The sequence below is a fragment of the Nyctibius grandis genome, chromosome Z (assembly GCF_013368605.1).
Source record: "Nyctibius grandis isolate bNycGra1 chromosome Z, bNycGra1.pri, whole genome shotgun sequence".
Classification (NCBI taxonomy): domain Eukaryota; kingdom Metazoa; phylum Chordata; class Aves; order Nyctibiiformes; family Nyctibiidae; genus Nyctibius; species Nyctibius grandis.
Window position 1 is genome coordinate 47,805,232 of NC_090695.1, and position 19,138 is coordinate 47,824,369.

At 41.1% G+C, this 19,138-nt stretch overlaps 1 protein-coding gene across 2 annotated transcripts in view; it reads right to left on the reverse strand.

The window, feature by feature from the left end:
• Positions 1–211: 211 nt before the first annotated feature.
• The window catches only part of SEMA6A (semaphorin 6A), a 118,946-nt gene continuing 100,019 nt past the window's right edge, over positions 212–19,138 (reverse strand). For both annotated transcript variants that reach the window (XM_068423046.1, XM_068423045.1), the window contains one exon: positions 212–4,161. In XM_068423046.1, the coding sequence (XP_068279147.1) occupies positions 2,972–4,161 (1,190 nt within the window). In that variant the 3' untranslated portion in view covers positions 212–2,971. The remainder of the gene's footprint in view (positions 4,162–19,138) is intronic.

The window sequence follows — 19,138 nt, forward strand, 5'->3', positions numbered from 1 at the left end:
TAAGGAAAAGGATAAGCCATCATACAAACAAAAGAACCAGGACACAAGAAATAAGGTAGAACAGTCTGGTTTTATTACCATAAGTAATCAAGAGCTTTTATTTCCCCTTTTCTCCTCCTCCTTTCTTTTTCTTTCTTGCTTTTTTTTTTTTTTTTTTTTTTTTTTTTTTTTTTTACAACATACATTAAGTTGTGAATCAGATGTTAGGGGGATGTGGAAATGAAGGGAAACTGGTGACATCACAATACTTTACAGCTTTACAACAAATGAGAGTCTGAATTTGTTGCATCTACCAGTGTATAGCAAGGGTGGAAAGCAAAGGCACACATAGGTTCATGAACCCCTCAAAACAAAGGCTGGAAGGGAACCAGGAGTGGGAAAGGATGAAAACAGAAGACCCACTGAGTACAAAATGCATGTTTCAAGGTCAGCCCAGTAACTGGTGTGGTGTACATCATGAAGGCAGATCGCTGCACAAGCTGTTGCCATGATTACTCATCTCTACGTTTTTGGGAGAACGCTTTGTGGGGTAATATCAATGGGACCTGCACATTTGGTGCTCCAGGGGTTTGGAGCTTGGTAAAAAGGTTGCGAGTTGGTTCTTTTAAAAAAAAAAATTACCTTGCTACCTACTGCTTTGAAAGGGTTTTCTGTTTGTTTTTATTAAAACAACAACATTGCTTTGGATACAGAACTATCTACTCCAGTCTGCATAGTTCACAAAGAGTGAACAAAACTGTTTCATAAAAGAAGCCACGATGAAATGAAAGAACATGCGAGCACCCTTGTTACACACTTCGGTCTAGACCATCCAGACTTTATATATACCATCTATAAGCTAATGGACTTAAAATCTGTCTTTTCAATCATTCAGAAACAAAACCAAAACCCTGAAAAACAAATGGAAGTATAAAATTTTAAAAAACAAATCGAAACAGAAACAACCACCTTACTCAAACATACTGTTCAGTAGATATATATATATATATAAAAAAAGCTTAGAAGCGATCCCCATCATTTTTCTACAGTATGTTGACACAGTTATTGTAACAGATTAAAAACACATCTACGTTTTTGCATAAACTGAAAGACTGGAAAGGAACTTACACACCTGCGCGCGCACACACACACGCACACACCTGTGCACGCGCACACTCCCACGCTAGCTACATGCACAGTCACACAAAAAGAAAGAAAGGAAAAAAAAAATACGTTTTTTCCCCAAAGACGTATATGCAGCATCTGTCTGGAGCAGCAGGTAGCCACAGCAGGAGCCCGCCTGCCTGTCCTAGCTCCGTGTGCCCTGCGTGCTGTGGGACGTGCAGCCGGACCTTCTGCAGGGCTTGGCACCTCTCACCAGCGCTCATCCCCAGCCAGGGGACACACCAGCCCTGTGGACAAGGGTGCTGGTCACTTCCCTGCTGCCCAGTGAGAATGATTCCTGTGCTGCCATGTGGTAAAGGGGGAGCGGGAGGTGGGGGAAGGCAGAACCTCCAGTGTGGTGCCATGGGGGCATCGCTGCTTGTAGGTGGTTTTGACAGAGGACTTGGCACAACTAGAAAGTCAAATTGAAGTGGAGGGTATGGTGCTAGCCTAATTTCTTGAGGGACACAGGGTTATGACAATAACCACCACCTTCTTCTTTGAATGTCTTTACTCCAGTTCTTGAGGGGCTTGGAGGAGAAAGGATCAATAAATATTTGCATTACTCAAAGGGGAAAAAGAAAAAAGGTTTAACATACTACAGCTCACAAGTATACACAACTGAGGGTGTAAGGCACAAATTTACATGTGGAAGAAAACAGGCTATTCACAGATATATTCCCACGAAAAACCCGTGTGATAAGACCATAATTTATGCATGGTAACAGCCGGCATATTAACTAGTTCACACTGTTTGAGGATTTTGTTTGCCGTCTCACATGCAAGGTGAAATGAGATGGCACATCACAAGCTGGTGCCTTCACAGAAAGTATTAGCTACTGACAAAGCCATGTTGATAGCAATGGTGCACAAATGTGCAGCTTTTAAGAGTTTCTTTTGCAGTTGTGTTAGAAGTTATGAACTCGCGGTATTTGTTTGTTGCTGTCTTAGGTCAGAGGCCCAGCCAGCTAATTAGCTGAGAGACTTAAATAGATATCCCCTTTTTTTTTCAGCTAATCAGGCAGTCCAGGCACAAAGTTCAGAATTCCAGCTCCAACTTATCTAACTCAGTGAATTCATTGGAAAAATAAGAGAGTTTTAATTACTCCAGTTAATGGGTTTCACGTTAAATAGGTATAACTTTCAAGGTACTTCTGAAGAGCTGCTCACAGGATGATACGCAGAAGTCATTTCCTTAGGAAAAACAAAAGTTGAACAATAAATAAGAGGAGTTACTTGCGTTAACAGTCTCGTGTTATTCATTAAAAGGGTAGCAGAAATCTATGACATAGTTAGCCCAACACGGCATTTAACTGCTGTAACCAAATGGCTGTAACACTGATGGGCATCATTTCACAGTACCTGCATGTGGTAAACTTCTGCCATTGTTAAGTCAGAGTTAGCTTTATCAATAGATTCTTTCTTTTTTTTTTCTTTTTTTGAATTTGTTTGTTTTTGTAATTATTTGTTTTGCTTTTCAGAGCACTCTTTCCCAGTTCAGGAATGCACTGTGCAGCTGGGGGGCGGGGTGAAATGTCACAGTCATCTTTCACCTCTGTGCTTTTGGCTCAACGTTTGTGATGGAGGGTTAGTCTTTTGAGCAAAGAACTGGCGGGTTGTGGGGGCGAGTCCTGCAATTGCAAACCTTCAACCATGGGTCATATGGCTCGGGTTTAAAAAAATATTCCACTTTTCCCAGAGAGCAGAAATCCAACACATCTTCAGCTTGCAACAACCATCTTCTCAGAGGAGCAAGTGATAAGAGTTGCAGAACACTGGCTTTCAAGGGCAACCTCTGCTTAATTGCTGTCCTTCCCCCCCCCTCTGATTATGTACATGCATCGTTGGGCTTCATGGATGTGGAGAGTGGAGCAAAGGAAGGTTTGGGAGGTACGTCTGGCTTTAGCGAGGGTGTGCGTTTCAACCCTGACCTCGTCAGTGAGTTGTAGGTGGTGAGACTTGGCTGCCGAGATACAGTCACAGCCTGTGCCTGAGCAGCCTGGACTTGTATTGAGTCCACTCGCTGCGGGGCTGGCGGCGGGTTGTCGCCCCGGCCAAAGCTCTGATTGTGGGAGAGGTGGGATGAGTTAGAGGAGTTAGTGTTGTTTCTTTTGAGGGTTGATGTCTGGTGACTTCTCGTGAGTGAGTTTGTAGGGTAGCTTCTCTTGTAGTCCACGTTGTAAGCAGAAGAGTGCATCTCCAGCCGCTTGCTCAGGCCACCCTGTGACAGCGAGGCGCTTGGGGGCCCGAGGGAAGCTTCCCGCTGGGGTACTTTTGGTGGCATGCTGTCGAGATTTTCCACCAGGTTAACTGCATGGCTAGGGCTTTTGCTACTGAGATGGTCCTTGATAGTTTTGTACTCAAGGGTGGCATTCTGGTCCTCCACAGACATCTGAGCCCCGTCGCTCATTTTTGGCTGGTCAACATACTCATGCTGATAGCCTTGCTGGGCCATGGGCAGGACCACAACACTGGGAATGTGGCTAGGAGAAGCCCTGAGCGGCAGGTCGGTTGGGATCACGGGTGAGGCCATCGGGGGGATATCTTTTGTGCAGGCATTGATGATGTTCTGGTTTCTCTCCCATTCCCTGCTGTCACGGCTGAGCTTTCTCTTCTGTTGCAGGGTTGGGGTGGACTCAGGGGTTGGCAGGGCAGCCAGGTCCAGATGGTGCTGGTCAGCTTTGATTAGCATCTTGGCAGTGCTGCCTGGGGTAGCCAGCTTGCCATTGTGCATCAGAGGCGTGAGGATAGCTTCAGGCTTTGGCTCCTTGGACTGAGCATCCCCAAAGAGGCCACTGAGCTTGGTAACGCTGCTCATGGAGCCTCGGCGGGAGTGGGTCAGCTCCTTCTCCTTCCTCTGCACAACAGCCACGTCTCTGCGGCGATGGTCACAGATGCAGTACACTATGATTCCTGAAAAGACGGCTCCCATAACAAAAGCAAGAATAACAGCAATGGCCAACAGGGTGACCGGCACCAGCTGATCATGACCCTTCAGGTAACTCTCACGAATCACTCCTGCAATAAACAGCATACAATGGTTAAAGCAAACTAAGGACAGGGAAAAGCCACTTAGCATTAACTATTTTGTTCAAAGGCACGCCCTGGGAGGTTGGTTTTTGTTTTGCAAGGTGATTTTTGATCAGCTTGCCCAAATTTAGAGACATACTGTACCTGCCAGCTACATCTTGCATATGCAGCCTTGGGCTGTCAGTAAAGCTTTCAGATCTGGAGTTGAAGACTGTGAAGTTCAGGAGATGAGAGAGAATTTACTTGCAGGGCAAGTGCAATTGTTTTGAAATCCTGGCCCCGGACAACTCACACATAGGTCAGAGCTATTATTTCTCCTCCTCTGACATAGTGCTCATTCCTCCCCTCCCTCCATCCGATCTCTCCTCAGCTAATACCATCTTGTTTTTATGATGGTAAACCATTCACATTGAAAAACCTTTAAAAGGAGGAGAGGAGACAGAAGCTCTGCAAATACCAGAGAAGTGCATCCCACGTTGTTTAAGGCTTCTTTCTCTGCTCATCATTCTGTTATCTTTGTCATGTGTCTTAAAAGTCAGTGTCACATGCCCGAGCATACTTAAATAACTATGAAAGACAGAGCACAGTGTTGAAATCTATTGTGCCTGCTAGATGACTGTCCTTGCTATTTTAATTTAAAAGCGCTCTCTTGTTCTGAACACATGAATAGGTCGACCTCTGTGCTGAAGCCTATGCTTTCTCAGCTGAAAGCCCTGACTCTGAGGGCCTCATCTTGTGGTCCTGTACTGTAGTCAGAGATCACTGTCAAATCTTACTTGGCGCTCCAAGCACCCGCTGTCAGAGGAGGCATCTTTGGCAGAGTGCGCCTGCTCCATCTGAAGTCCCTAATACAGTATTAATCAATACCCTGAATTTTTGAAGAAAGTAGTTTTTTCTGACATACTTGGGCACCAAGCCAGCAGCATTAATGAAACACAAGCACAGAGCCTCTAGTTTGCTTTTTTTCATTTCTGGTTTTGTTCTTAGTGTTTAACAAGGAGCAGCCACAGACTGACAAGGAGCTGAAGGAACATCTCTCCCACCTCTTTCTCCAGAGAGGGTCCAAGTGCCAGGGCATTAAAAGCTCCACATACTCTAAGGAAATGTAATCCTTCTCCTTATTACAGGAGAGACAGCAAGACAGAAAATGTACCTCCAAGGCTCTCCTGTGACTTCGTGAAGATACAAAACTTTCATGTCATAAATCAACTCCTTCTAGAATAATGTCTTTTCATGTATTTGGCAGACAAGGTACTAGTGGCCCAGATTAGAACCAAATGCAAAATACTCCTCAGCAAACTACGTTAGAAGAGCGTTGAAAAGTTGCCATTATCTCACAGAAACCTTTGATAAGTATTCTGGCTAGGTATAGTATTGCTTCTATTGCATATATTTTTCTGTCCCCATTTAATTGCAGCATTTAGGTGGACAAGGGATATTTGCTTACCAGATAGGAACTTTATATTTAAAAGCAAAACAGCTCTTGAAATCATAAGCTCTTGCGTGTGACATCACAGCTGGTTGCCACGGAAATTATTGTGCTGTGACAAATAGAGGAATATGATTTCACAAGGAGAATTAATAGCAAGAGCGGATGATCGCTTACGAAAATAAGATCCTGCATTCATATGAATGTCTTAATAGTGAAAAAGTAAGGGTAGGAAAGCAAATCTCAGAAAACAATATATAATTAGAAACAATCTTCAAATTAAGTGTTTCTAAGAGAACTCTCTTTTAAAGCCCAACAGCTTTTTAAAAGGCATTTTTTTCTATTCTTTGTCACCAGCACTTAACAAGCTGTGGTATATTCTTTGTCATCAGCACTTAACAAGCTGCAGTAGAACCTAGCCCTGTAATTTAAATCCACATACAAAATTGCTGTATATAGACCAGAATCACAGTCTAGTGGTTACAGCACAGTAAGCAGTAACTACATTTCACTGCAAAGGTGTTGGTCTTCTGTGGACCTCACACCTGCTTATATTCACATGCTAGACTCTGCAGCATTTTGAGACCAAATTTATTTACACTTGTAAAATTGCAGTGATTAACTGGAGAATCAGAGAGTCTTAAGTGGGTGGGAAGGATGGTCAGGAAAGTGTTGAGTCTTATCCAGAAATGCATTGCTGGGCGTGAAGTTAAGGAAAGCTTAAACTTAAAACCCCTAATTTCATGAACACCTTCAATGCACAAACTTCTCAGATATATGCCCCTTTGAGCACTTAAGTAAGTCCATTTTTTTTTTTCCATGAAGAAGACTCAAAATCCCTTCTCAGTGCATACCTAAGGGTGCAAGCACCTACAGTCAAAGCTAGTATGGGTTCATGAATGGAAAGTCATGCCTTACTGACTTAGTACCCTTTTATGTATAGACTGGGGGACAAGAGACTGGAGTGCAGCCTTGCAGAAAGAGATGTGGTGGGTTTGGCTGATGGTAAGCTCAATACAAGTCAACAATGTGCCCCTGTGGCCAAAAGGGCCAAATGTATAAAAAACATTAGAATGTGTCCAGAGGAGGGCAACAAAGATGGTGAAAAGACTACAGGGCATGACTGATGAGGAGTGGCTGAAGATGCTCGGTTTGTTCACCTTAGAGAAGAGGAGACCTCATTGCTATCTAAAACTTCCTCATGATGGGGAGAGGAGAGGGAAGTGCTGGTATCTCTCTCGGGTGTCCAGTGACAGGATGTGAGGAAATGGCTTAAAGCTCACATCCATACCTGACATTTCCCACTGGCTAAGTGAGGTTGTTCTCCACTCTCAGCCTTCTGCTTTAGGCTAAGTCCTGCTCTGCGAATGATAGCATTAAGCACAAATCTGCGTCACTGCATACAAAAGCGACATGAAATCTTCACTTTTACATTACCAACGGATATTGAATCATTACAACTCACACTACAAAATTACCACACAGTTCAGACTGAGTGACCATGTATGCCCAAGAAAGGGGTAGCTGAAATGATGTCGCTCACGCTGCAGGTGTTTTATCAGCAGAAATTTATGGGGATTTTAAGCCAGCCTGATTCCAGCTAGTTCCTCTTGAGCTCAAACCTTCCTGATGTTTATTATGTTTTCTATACTAGAGTTAAAGGTTATTTAACATCAGGAGCTTTGCTCTAGGTAAGCGGATCTTCTCTGGACACAATGTCAGGTAATGACATAATTTATTTTTTATAATGGATCACATCCATGTGTCTTTAGTTATGCAAGCAACCTCAACAACTTTAACTTAAATGAAATAAGATGGGAAAGATCTGACCTTGCATTAACGTTTATGGGATAGATACAATTAAGTAATGAAAAAGTACGAGGAATGTTCAGCATCCTACTGTCATGTCCACAGGAGGGGATAATCTAATATGAAATAGGCTGATAATTGCAGTCATTGTCAATCAACATTTCAAGCCCCTAGCATCAGTAGTAACTGTCTTCACAGACTGGGATGAATAAACAAGTGTGTGATCCCAACTGTGTCCCCAAAACAAGCCAGTTTGAAAGAAAACAGATAGGACAGTGTTTGTGCCACTTTACAGACTGCATTGTGTGTGCTTTTACATATCCTGCAGTTCTTAAAGAACACGGCAGCCCCCAAGGCTCAGTCCAGCATCATTCATTAGCATTCATTATGCAAAATTAAAATAAATGAAGAAAATAATCAGAAAAACGTAGGGCCTACATTTTTGAATGTCAAGTAAAGTATTCAGACTCCCAGCTTTGAGGAAATATCTGCTATTGAAAAGTCTTATAGCTATATATTATCTGACGTCCTTCTAAGACACTATGTACTAGAAAACTGACTAGGCTGGCTGCATAAAATGCTATAGAACCAGACTGTAAAATATGATTGATACAAATATCAGTATATTATTTTTATCACGTTTAATAATAAAATAATTATTCTAAATTAAATACTTTTACTTTTAAAATATTATGTCTAGCACTTTTCTGTTTGCAATATGTTATTTCCAAATGTGAAAATACATTGCTTATTTCATTTTATGCAGTCTGAACTGCTCATCCATACTCTTCAGTCTTTTCTGTAGTACATGGAGACGTATCACCATGAATAATAACCAGCTATTCTTTGCAAAGGGATACTGTTGACAGAATTACCTGTAGTAACATTATACGTGGGAGAGGTCTGGTGGCAAAAATAGTAGTAAAACTGAAAAAGCTTCAGAGACATAGATGAGGCTGAATATTTGCACCTTGAAGAACCAGATGTTACATTGTTGCTAATGCCACAAAAATGCTGACACTTATCTATTTCCCTGAAGTCTTCCAATTAAGTTAAGCTCTGTCCCTTGCAAATCAGAACTGGTCTTACAACTTCAGGGTCTTCCCTCATGTGATGTACTATTATTTCTGGCTACTAAAAGAGCCAGGCTAGTCACCTGATATCCTCCACTTTTCATGGCCATTCTGATTCCTGTAGACAACCTGATCCTTCCTCCTCCACTAACTTTCTGTAATTCCATCCCATTTCCTTTTGTCTGCATCTCCTAACATCAACATTCATTTTCTCAGTCAGTATGCCCTGTACTGTAACAGTCTGGAACATGCAAAATCACCTCTTCTTACTCATCTAATGAGAGAGTAGACCTGATATGGTATTGTATTATTCTGCTATACATAATTCATTCTTTCTTCCAACAGAGCTTGTACGTAAGGTACACAGTGTTGTTGCTGGTTGGTTAAGAGAACATTAAGAAAAAATGTTTCCAAACTTTCAAAGTGTTTCAATTCTGAAATGAGCTAGTGCTTGGATAAATCATATGTGTAGAGTATTGATCTAGCTTGTTCACTAAAGGTAGATGGGGAAAAAGCAAGGAGACGTTAAATTTTATGTCAATAGTACATATACTTTTTCTAAAGTTCTGGAAAAGGTGAGAAGCAGACTTGTTGAATGTCTCTGGGTGAAAATAAGAGAGAAAAGAAAAGACCAGAGGTGATACAATGATAAGGATCTACTGTATACTAGATCATCGTAAGCAGGAAGGAGATGAGGCTTCTTTTCACCAATTAATGAAAGTGTTCAAGAGTTAAGACTGTACTTCTATATCTCCTAAAAAAAAAAAAAATGTTAAAAAGTAAGATGTGCACAGTGCTGAAAGTATTATTGTATGAAAATGCTGATGAAGCTATTCTGCGCATGTTCTGCTCCTTCTAATTCTAACAGGAATTTAGAATTAGATTGTAATTTACATTACATCCAAGGGCAGAAATGTAATTAGGATGAAATAATCTCAAAGGAATAGAGTTCATCATTCAAAGAATATATGGCATGAGCATAACTGAGTAAGAATAATGAATATCAGTACAACAAACTTCAATACAGGAGGACAGCTAAGGAAAGACATGGAGACTGAAGCATTTATTCCTCTTCCTGCTTCACTTTTCAGCAAAAATCCCCCTCTGATCTGTGATCAGAAATATAACAAAGTCAGGCAGTAAGTGTCAACCAGAACAGAGAAAAGAGGTAAAAATATTTAGATAATGTAGATGTTTTCAAGTTGCCTGAAGGAATTTGTCCCTGACTGCTTAAGGAGCTAGCCAAAGCAATTTGTAGACACTAGTCCAGTATCTTGGAGAACGCTGGAGGAAGTATAAGCATCAAGAGCTCTGGAAAAGGACAAGTGTATTACCTGCCTTTATGATGAGCCAAAGGGAGGACCTAAAAAATGACACACCTGCCAGTCCAATTTTTAGAATGGCAATAACACTACAAGTGATTAAAAAATCAATTTTATGAGCGTCCAAAGGATGATAAAGTAATTATAAAAAAAAAAACGCCAAGGCAAATTACAATAATAAATTGCATTAAGCCAGAAAAACTTCCTTTTTTAATAGGATAAATGGCTTACTTTTTATGGGGAAACATTAAGTTTGATACCCTTTGACTTCTGTAAAGTCTGACTTATTTTCTCAGAAGCAAATGAAAGTGAGCTAAAACCTGCTGAAAAACTGCAGTTGAAAAGTATTGATCAAAGGTCTACCGGGAAGGAGATCTGAAGTAAGGTGTCTGTCTCAGGAGAACAGCAATTAACAGGCATCTGCAGAAAGGAGACCTCAACTCCAGAGGCCCAGCAAAAGAGCTGTGTCCTTTTAGCATGTACAGAATAAAAAGAAACATCCCATGATAAAGCCTAAATTTCTTTGTCTCATCTGTGATCAGGGACAGGGTTGGCAGAACATCCAGAAGAGCACCACAGTCACATTCCTCGAAGTCTAGGTTCTGCCATACACTTTGCAGTGAGCACAAACTGAAATTCCAGCTTATAACCCTCACAAGGGCTTGATGAATGAAAACAAACAACAAACTACTTCCCAGTTTGAATAGCTTAATGTGAGGCTGTTTTAGTGATACAATATATTCTGGATGCTGCCTTCCTTCACAACCAAGTCAGTGAGAATAACAAGAGCAGGGCAGAGAGCAATAGCCAGTGCCATAACTACAAGTTCCTGTGTGTGAATAACCTAGTCACCTGTCACCAAAAATAACGCTGTTCAGTTCAAGCACTACAGTTAGCTGTAGTGTGGACACAAAGACACCTCTGTCCCAGAAATGATGTATGGCCATGAGAGGTGTACCCCAGACCACATGCCATGTGCACCAAGAACGTTCTGTGATCACCTCTGCAGCGAGCTGTCATTGTCCAGCTTTCCAAAGTTGCCTGCAACAGATGGTAAAGTAATAACCCAAAATGGTGGCACACATGAAACTGAAACACAGAGGTGGGAAATGAAGAATGATGTTTTGGCAGGAAAGTGGGTGACTAACTCTCAGTGAATAAGGCAATATTTATGTCTAGACCACATATTAACATCAGTCAGGGAGTGAGTGTCATTGCTGTCTTAAACTTCACCTCTCTAGCTAAACGGGAATGAGCCCACTTCCATCTCCAACACCTACAAAATCACTTGAGACTTTCCGCAGAACAAGTCATTGTTCCAGAAAGGCACAATAATTTCTTTACTGCTGTTATTTAAGGAGAAAACCTTGCAGTTAATTTTATTCTTCAGTGCAAGCTTCTGTGCCTGATGTACGTCTCCCTCTGCTTAGACTCGCAAGAAATGCTGGTATAGACTCATTATGAATGGAGGTTTTTATGGGCTTCAGAATATCTTTTTTAAATACCACTGAATAGGTTTTCAACATGTGTCTCCAGGTGTTAGAACTGTGTTTACAGGCAGTCTCATGCTGCTAAAAGACTATTTCAGCAGGAAAATCCCTGCAGGTATTAACAAGCTTGCTTCCTCCTTTTTAACCAGCAATAGCAATTAAAAGAATTCATATTAATTTAGACTGGACACCCCCACTTAAAGTGGTAGTAAATTCAGGAATGACCAGAGTCTACCATGCATTTCTGAGATCTTATCTCTTTGTTTTTCTTGAAGGAATAATTTCAAGGTTTGACATAAACCAACCACATTATAATCCCAATGATTTGATGTTTGCCACTTTATTGGAACCACTTTGTTGAAAACAGTAAGTAAGCTTTTTTCCTTCATCTTCCTTCAGGCTGCAAGGACTTGTTCTACTGACTCAGTGCAATTCTACCCAGTATTTGTTTTTCCGGACCCTTGGTGTCACCTGCTAGAAAAAAACAGCTCAAGCACTCATTGTTAAAGCTGCTGGCAAATGCTTTTTCCCCCCTCCCCTCCCAGTGAAGATGTATTGTTCATTTGTAAAGGTCTGCAACTGCAAGTTTTGCATGACTCTGCTGAGAAGAGTGATTCTTCTCCCCCCAGATTCTGCCCTATGGCTCTCAAAGCCAGTTGCCAAAGCTAGCAGTCTGAGATATCCAGCAAACAAAAACAGGATGCATGCACTTGGAGACAAGAATGAGTTTGATAAAGAAAAAATCTTCAGTTACAAGAGGCCTGGGGATCATCAGAGGTATGAGGAGAAATCATACTTCAAAACTGTGAAAAGAAAATAAAGTAACACATAATAAAGCCTTGAAAAGGATCTAAACAACCAGATCAGCCATAGTGGCCTCTGTCAGGGTTTTTTGGCCCTTAACCAGACCTATTTCAGAAGCAATCCCTCCAGCATAGGTTCATCTATTGATCTCTAAGGGTGGTTTTATTTCTCCTTTCAAATGGTCTAAATTATATCACTTCACTCCACTTCTGATGAATGACTGTCGACATCACCCATTATAGAAAAAAGATGGTTGTAACTTACTAAAAGAGGGGAGATCAACATGTAGCTTTACTCTCAATGGGGAGATGGAGAATTTTCATTCTTGTATTCTTTTATGCTAGATATATTAAGCAAGAAAGGTGAGAGAAACGAATCCACCATGTCCATGTAAAATAACCTGTGAGTCTTGAAGTAGCATTTTCAGAATGGATTTCAATTATCTGTTTTTAATTCAATTATGAGCCTGCAATCCAATTTTTCTGCATGCCATGGTGGCCATACAAAACCTACACCATGGCCACACTTGAGGATTTTGAGAAACTAGAAACAAGCAGTTCTTTTTTTTGAAAGGGATTCTTATAGATGGAAATTACAAGATCTGAACCAGCAAATTCATGCTCAGACAACTTCCACCCCCACTGCAACGAAGGGGAAACAGACCTGAAAAGCACTGGAATAGCAAGCTCTCAGAGCTTTTTAATTGTGTTACTTCTAAGCAGTATCTCTGTAAATAAACCAGTTTATTAAGTTTGCAGGTATGGGAGAAGGTTTGAGATACACAGCCTCCTGGGTCTGTAATATAATGATGAAAGCCATTACAGTCCTGAAGCCAGCCCAAGTTTATTTGTCCCAGTAGCTAGGCTCAAGGCCAGTTCTTGCATTAGAAAGTGCTTGACAACCTTTTTTCCACTGGCAGGTGGTATGCAGTGGCTGATCATTTTGAACTTTCCTGATTTCAGTACTTTCCTTCACCTCTCACCCTTTTCCAGTGACCAATGATAATTTTAGATGCCTCTGTGTGACAGGGAATAAGCAGACATAGCACGTCCTTTAAAATAAAACACAGTTATTCACAGTAGTTAAAACAAGATGTATAAAATCCAAATGTCAAGGAAAATTAATTCTTTTGTAGCTTGTCTTGACAGAGGCAAACTTGATGCTGCTTTGCATCTTAAAACACAAGCTTCCTTTAAAGTCTGCTGCATTTTCTCTAATGACATTAAAAAAAAGCTCACTGCACATTCTGGGACCTTTCTACTATGCCTGGGATGAGCTTAAACATATCCAGCTGCTCTTTATTAGTTTACTTCAGGGGATCTTTCACAGCTGGGTTAAAACAGATTTACATGTGTTTGGCTGAATATGCATCATTTCAGGGCTCCAGAGAAGTTGTTGCAGCCTGCAAAGTGAATCTCTCATCTTCACAGTTCCCATTTCACTGCATGGAGCTCCTCTTATGGCGCAATACAAATGCTGTACTTTTTTTTTCCCTGCTGTGGGCATTTTGTATTCTGGGCAGCCCAGTGCCTTTCAGGAAGCAGTTTTTATGAACAGTGTCAAGGAAATAGAAGCTGTCACTGAGAAATTCTGTGGCTTTTCCTCTCCTTTTTTATCACCTGTTTTGAACTATGGCCTTTCTGCACAACAAGGAAAAGTGAAGTTTGCTGAATGTCAACATAAGCAGCTCTGCTTAGCAGGCTGAAGCTCAAAGCAGGCTTATGGAAGAACTGGGGTTAAATGTCAAACACTGCATATGACCTAAAAGCAAAAATTGGTTCCTCATCAGCTCTGATGATGATCCTCTTTAAAGACACAAAAATGGAAATGCTCGTTTTGAGCTACTAGTGTGACCGAACACATTATTGCTGAACTAACAAAGGAGACATCTATTAAACATCCGAGACATTTAAATAATAAGACTGTACCCTATATATCCTATTCCATGAGGTCCCTGGAAATGATTATTAAACTGTTGAACACCTATATGACCAAGCCAATGATGTTTACTCATGCACACAGACTGTATTTCTTAGGGATAGTCCTTCCACCCACAGCTGGGTTGCTGGTGCACGTTAGGAACATGGCTGGACCCCACATTAGGTCTGCTCTTACACAGAGGGAGGATAAAACCTCTTCTGTTATTAAAACGCCAGCACTGTATATTTTGTGATAGAAAGCAAACACTGCGGATTAACTCTTCGTTTCTCCTACACTCATGAACACTGCAGGTGTAGTCAAAAGACCTGGACTTAAGAATTAAAACATGCCCCCAGTGAACAGTAGAAGACAAGACTGCTTCTTTTAGAAATATTTGCCAGGCTGGTGCTGTAGGCAAAAAATAGTGTATACACATCTGATTTTAGGTTTATAATTTCCCTCCATATTGCAGTCTCATAGCCTCATCTGCCTGTGAATACATGAAGTGACTGAGGAATTGCAATGAGTTTGAAACACCGGCCATAACAGACAGCAAGACTAATTTTACTGCTAATTCTTTTTCTGTATCTCACTATTCTTCCAATATAAATATGAGAAGCCTTCTTTCCTCTCAGTTACATGCACTCAAATCTGCAGTATCTCCAGTAAAGCAAGCAGGGTTACTCCAGCCACACCCTGAGGTAAAAGACAGCATTTCCCTGATGGACTTCTTGTTCTGGTGCTATTACCATCTCTCTCCCACTCACTTCATTTTCTGTCTCCAGTGGCGGCTTCCTTCATGCATTTTTCTGTCCGTCAAATTTATAGTTCTCTGCATTTTTTGACCTGATATTTTTTTATCACCTCCCCACCTTGGAGGCACTGCATGTACATTTACACTTTGATGCCATAACTTCATTAATGTTGCCTGTCTGTGCATTTTTTAACCTGCTTAGTGATTACTCCAGCCAGTCTGCACCCCTGGATGAGACGAACCTGTAGCTTCCTCTCAGAGGACGTATTTCAGCAAGCAGGTACCTGACCGAGCTGCAAGAAAGCTGCCCTGGGGCCAGTAGCAATCTAGCCACAGTAGTGTGTGCAAACCAGTGTCTTCTCTGGCATACATTCAAAGCCCATCCAGACACTGTCCGGCATCAGGCCAGGCAGACAAACCTGTGTATTTGCTTTATCACACATCTCACAAGCAGAGTGTTTCTGCAATACAACTCCCTGAGCCTTTCACTCAGTTCTGGTACTGGATCAACTCTCTGTTTTCTGGATTTACTGGAGTGTTTGTTTAGTTTCTGCTCCTGCTCTTCCTTTAAGCCAGTATTTTTCACTGCTGCAGGCAAACCAGGCAGCTTGCATAGCTTCCAACATAAAGGTAGGTGCTATAACAAGGAACACGACTGGCTTTTTTCATATCTGTAGACTAGTTCTCAAGGTATGTTTACTGATCTACAGATAGACCAATTTCTATGTGAGAGGTTAAAGCCTCATTATTTTTCCTAGCATTGGGACCCTAAGAAATTTTATCACAATCTCTTTTCTTTCAGTAATATATATTTATTCTCTTTCCTCCTTTCTAAACACAGTGCAGGTGAGACCAAACCTTTCATGGAAGTACAGCTGATGTTATCAAGTTGTCTTGCCATGAGCAAGTAGAAATAAAATGTATTGTCTTTCCAGGTCTTGATGCTGGGTATGTGAAAGTACCCACAGATTTGATATTAGTAATTTAGTTCAATGAGTGAAAACTGCACACTGAGACATACAAGTCCCCCCGGCTACAGAAAATTAATTGGTCTTACTGGATGAGCGCCTCAGGGCATTGTCTGTAGCTTGGTCATATTTAGACGAAAAGCATAAAAAGTGCTGCAGGACTGTAAGACCTCTTTAAGACACTGAATAGAGACTAGTGTTGTGTAGAGATAAAGCTGAACGCTATCCGCAAAAAAAGATCAGTGCTCTTTATGTTCTTTATTATGAGCCGTGATTGCCCAAACCTTTGGGCAGGCTCTGTGCTGAATGCAAGAGGTTCAGTGGGGAGAGCAGGCAGAAGGGACAGAGGGCACTCCTGCTCTGTGCCCTCCTTTGAGAGCCTCTGATTGGGACTCATTCAGCAACGAATACACATGGAGAATTGTTGAACTGTTTGATGGGAGCTATAAGCTGGTGTCAGGAATTAAATTTGCCCAGTGCTGACCACAGGCTCAAAGAAACCACCAATGGTCTTTTCTGCACCACATGACAAGACCACTTCTGTTAGCTTCTTTAAAAACACGTGGTACTTGGTATTTACCCAGCATTATGGCTTCTGTTCCACTCATCCTGCTTGCTTCCAAACAGGAATTCAGTATAGTTTTCTGATCTAAACAATAAGGAAACACCTGGAAAATATGTGCTTCTCAAAAGACTTTTGGAATTATTCTAAAGAAGTCTTCGGTGCGCTGCTGTTGAGGAGGTGTTTCTGCGCACACTTAAATTCCCTGTCTGTGCTGGTACTGTTTGTGTTTGGTAATTGCAGATCTTTCAGGCTCTCCAAAAAAAAAAACAACCCTCTGTTTCTTTCCACAAGAACATGATAGTGAATAACAGTAGCTTTGCAGGGCTTTAAAAATGTGTGTGTTTCCCCACCTTTTTATTTTTAAACAGCTGTTCTTTTATTTTCTATCACAATTGTGGGTGAGATGGGATGAAGCATGAACAAGACGGCATATTATTGACAGCATGCAGCTGGTGTTATTTTCCAATTAAAAAAATCCTTGTTGGGCATATGAAAGAACTGTCTAGTTGATGCCCAGTTGTGACAATGCTATCAAGCTGCACCTTCATCTGAGATTTTATTTCACAGAAGAGAACAATCTTTGATTGCTGGTGGGAGAACTCCAGTTTAATATCCAGGGCTACCCACTTCAGTAGATGTGGGAGGCTGGAACTGGCCTGGAGGCTATCCACTGGGACTCACTGTTTCTGAGTATTACAGGTATTCTTCCTGGCCACACAAAGTTGGCGATGAATGTGCTGTTAGCCCTTTCCAAATGTTTGCTGTATTGTACAGCTGTGCCAGAAATGCCTCTTAATGCTTCCTGAGCAAATTCTCTATAAACTGCCCTAAGGTCTTCTAATGCCAATGGAGCCGTTAAAATCTACTTCAGCAGGGACTCTTGACTTATTCTGATCTGCTGGGGCAGTGAGAGCTGTCAGACTATCAGCTGGTGGTTAAAGTGCTTATCAGTCACAGCACCAACGCTCAATGTACACAGAGTAGTCTGTGTGTGTAGTTCTGGGTAGGAGGGACTGAGATTTTTCAAAAACTTACAGCTTGGACAATGAAGCTCTTTTTTACCTCATGGGGATGTCAGGATGCACATTTTTGATATAATGGTAGATTTGCACTATCTATCTGCTTCAAAACTTCTCAGTAAAATGCCCTTAAGACTCTTTTTTGTAACATGAGAACAACAACGTATTTTTCTCTATCCTCATTCTCAACTACTGGCACAGAAAATCTTAGAGCACATGATTAAAATCTAGCAAAAGTCATAGCAACAGTAATCGGATACCAGAGGCTATAGTGTCTCACTAAATGACTATTAAAGTGCTCGAAGTAACACCTGCCTAAACACCTGATTAAACTAAGGATATTCATAGGAGCGACTACTTTCCAAAAGTGGTGACATTTGTTACCTGTATTTAATGTTCAATAAAATTAACATGGCAAAATCTCAATTTTGCCCTCTCCAGGTTTTTCTTTTTTTAATTAACTGCATGCTGTTAATCAGTAAACACCAGCCCATCCTGACATAAAGAATTAAGCTCGTCTTTTTTTTTCCAGTATTAAAGAAAACTAAGAAAAGAAGGCAGAGAGGCAGTCAGGATCCTTCCTAGATATTGAAAGGGATATTGATACTGTTCATTAAAAGGTTATCTATATGAGAAGAATGTAGATGGTATTTTGTACAGAGGCACGTAATTAAACAGTTCACAGTCCACAGATCATATTAAAAGTGCTCTGAACCAGGACTGTCAATGCTTAGGTTGTTGTAAAATTAGTACAGGACACCTTACCTATTAATTAATACAATTATTGAAACTAGGTAGATCCTATATGAGAAAAATGAATTATTCAAATATCTTTAACAGCACATTGACATTTTAATTGTACACTGGTATTAACTTCACACCAAAAGGCACTTTAAGTGTCTTTCAGTTACTGGATTTTCTGCTCTTAAATCCTTTCAAATTTCAAAGCAGTTTCAGAAATCTCTTGTTTAAACCACTAGGCTGCCCTCCCAGTTCAGCATCTTTGTATGGCACGACATCTCCCTATACTCAATATAAACACCACAAAAATGAAACTCAGTGTTACTCAACATCCTGTCCACCAATTATGCTTTACTATTTCCAGATAGAGTAGTGGCCCTGTAGGGCCAGCATACCCTACAGCGAATTCCCAGCTCTTGATAAATATGTCAGTGCTACAAGGGTCAAACAAGAGCACGAGGCAGTCTGTGTTCCTCCACTGAGCTGTCCTCACCGGGTGATTGTGGATGAATGCAGCTGGGGACCTAGTCCATCACACAAGAGCTCTAATGCCCTGAACCCTGGGCAGCTGCCTTGACAAATTAGACATGGCCTCTTTTATTGAAAAAGCAGATCAAGGTCCTGGGGCAATGACAGTTTTTCCGTTTTAGCAAGACAGGCGTCTACTGCTCACTGCAGCCTGGAAATGGATAGCCTGACTTTACATCTATGCAGGCGGACAATTACAGGTCAAGGATACCTGCTGTTTCCTGCAGCCACATTTGACATTTGATGATCTCTATTTTAAATTTCACCCTTCTTTTATTTGTAGGATCCAGTAATTTGGGGACATTTAGAAAGAACAGCTCTGTTGATAGTTTTAATAACCAGGAGTTGCACAATAACACAACCTCTTCTATTACGAATGATGTATTTTTTTGGCTACTAAATAGCATATGGGTGTTCTTTCTAATCTTGCTACTCATGTTTCCACTTCTGCTAGTTAAATCTGAAATCCATACTGTTAGTGAAAGGAAGAAACATTTTGACTTTTGAAAATTTGAAGTTAGTGCCTGTACTGAAGTACAGGCA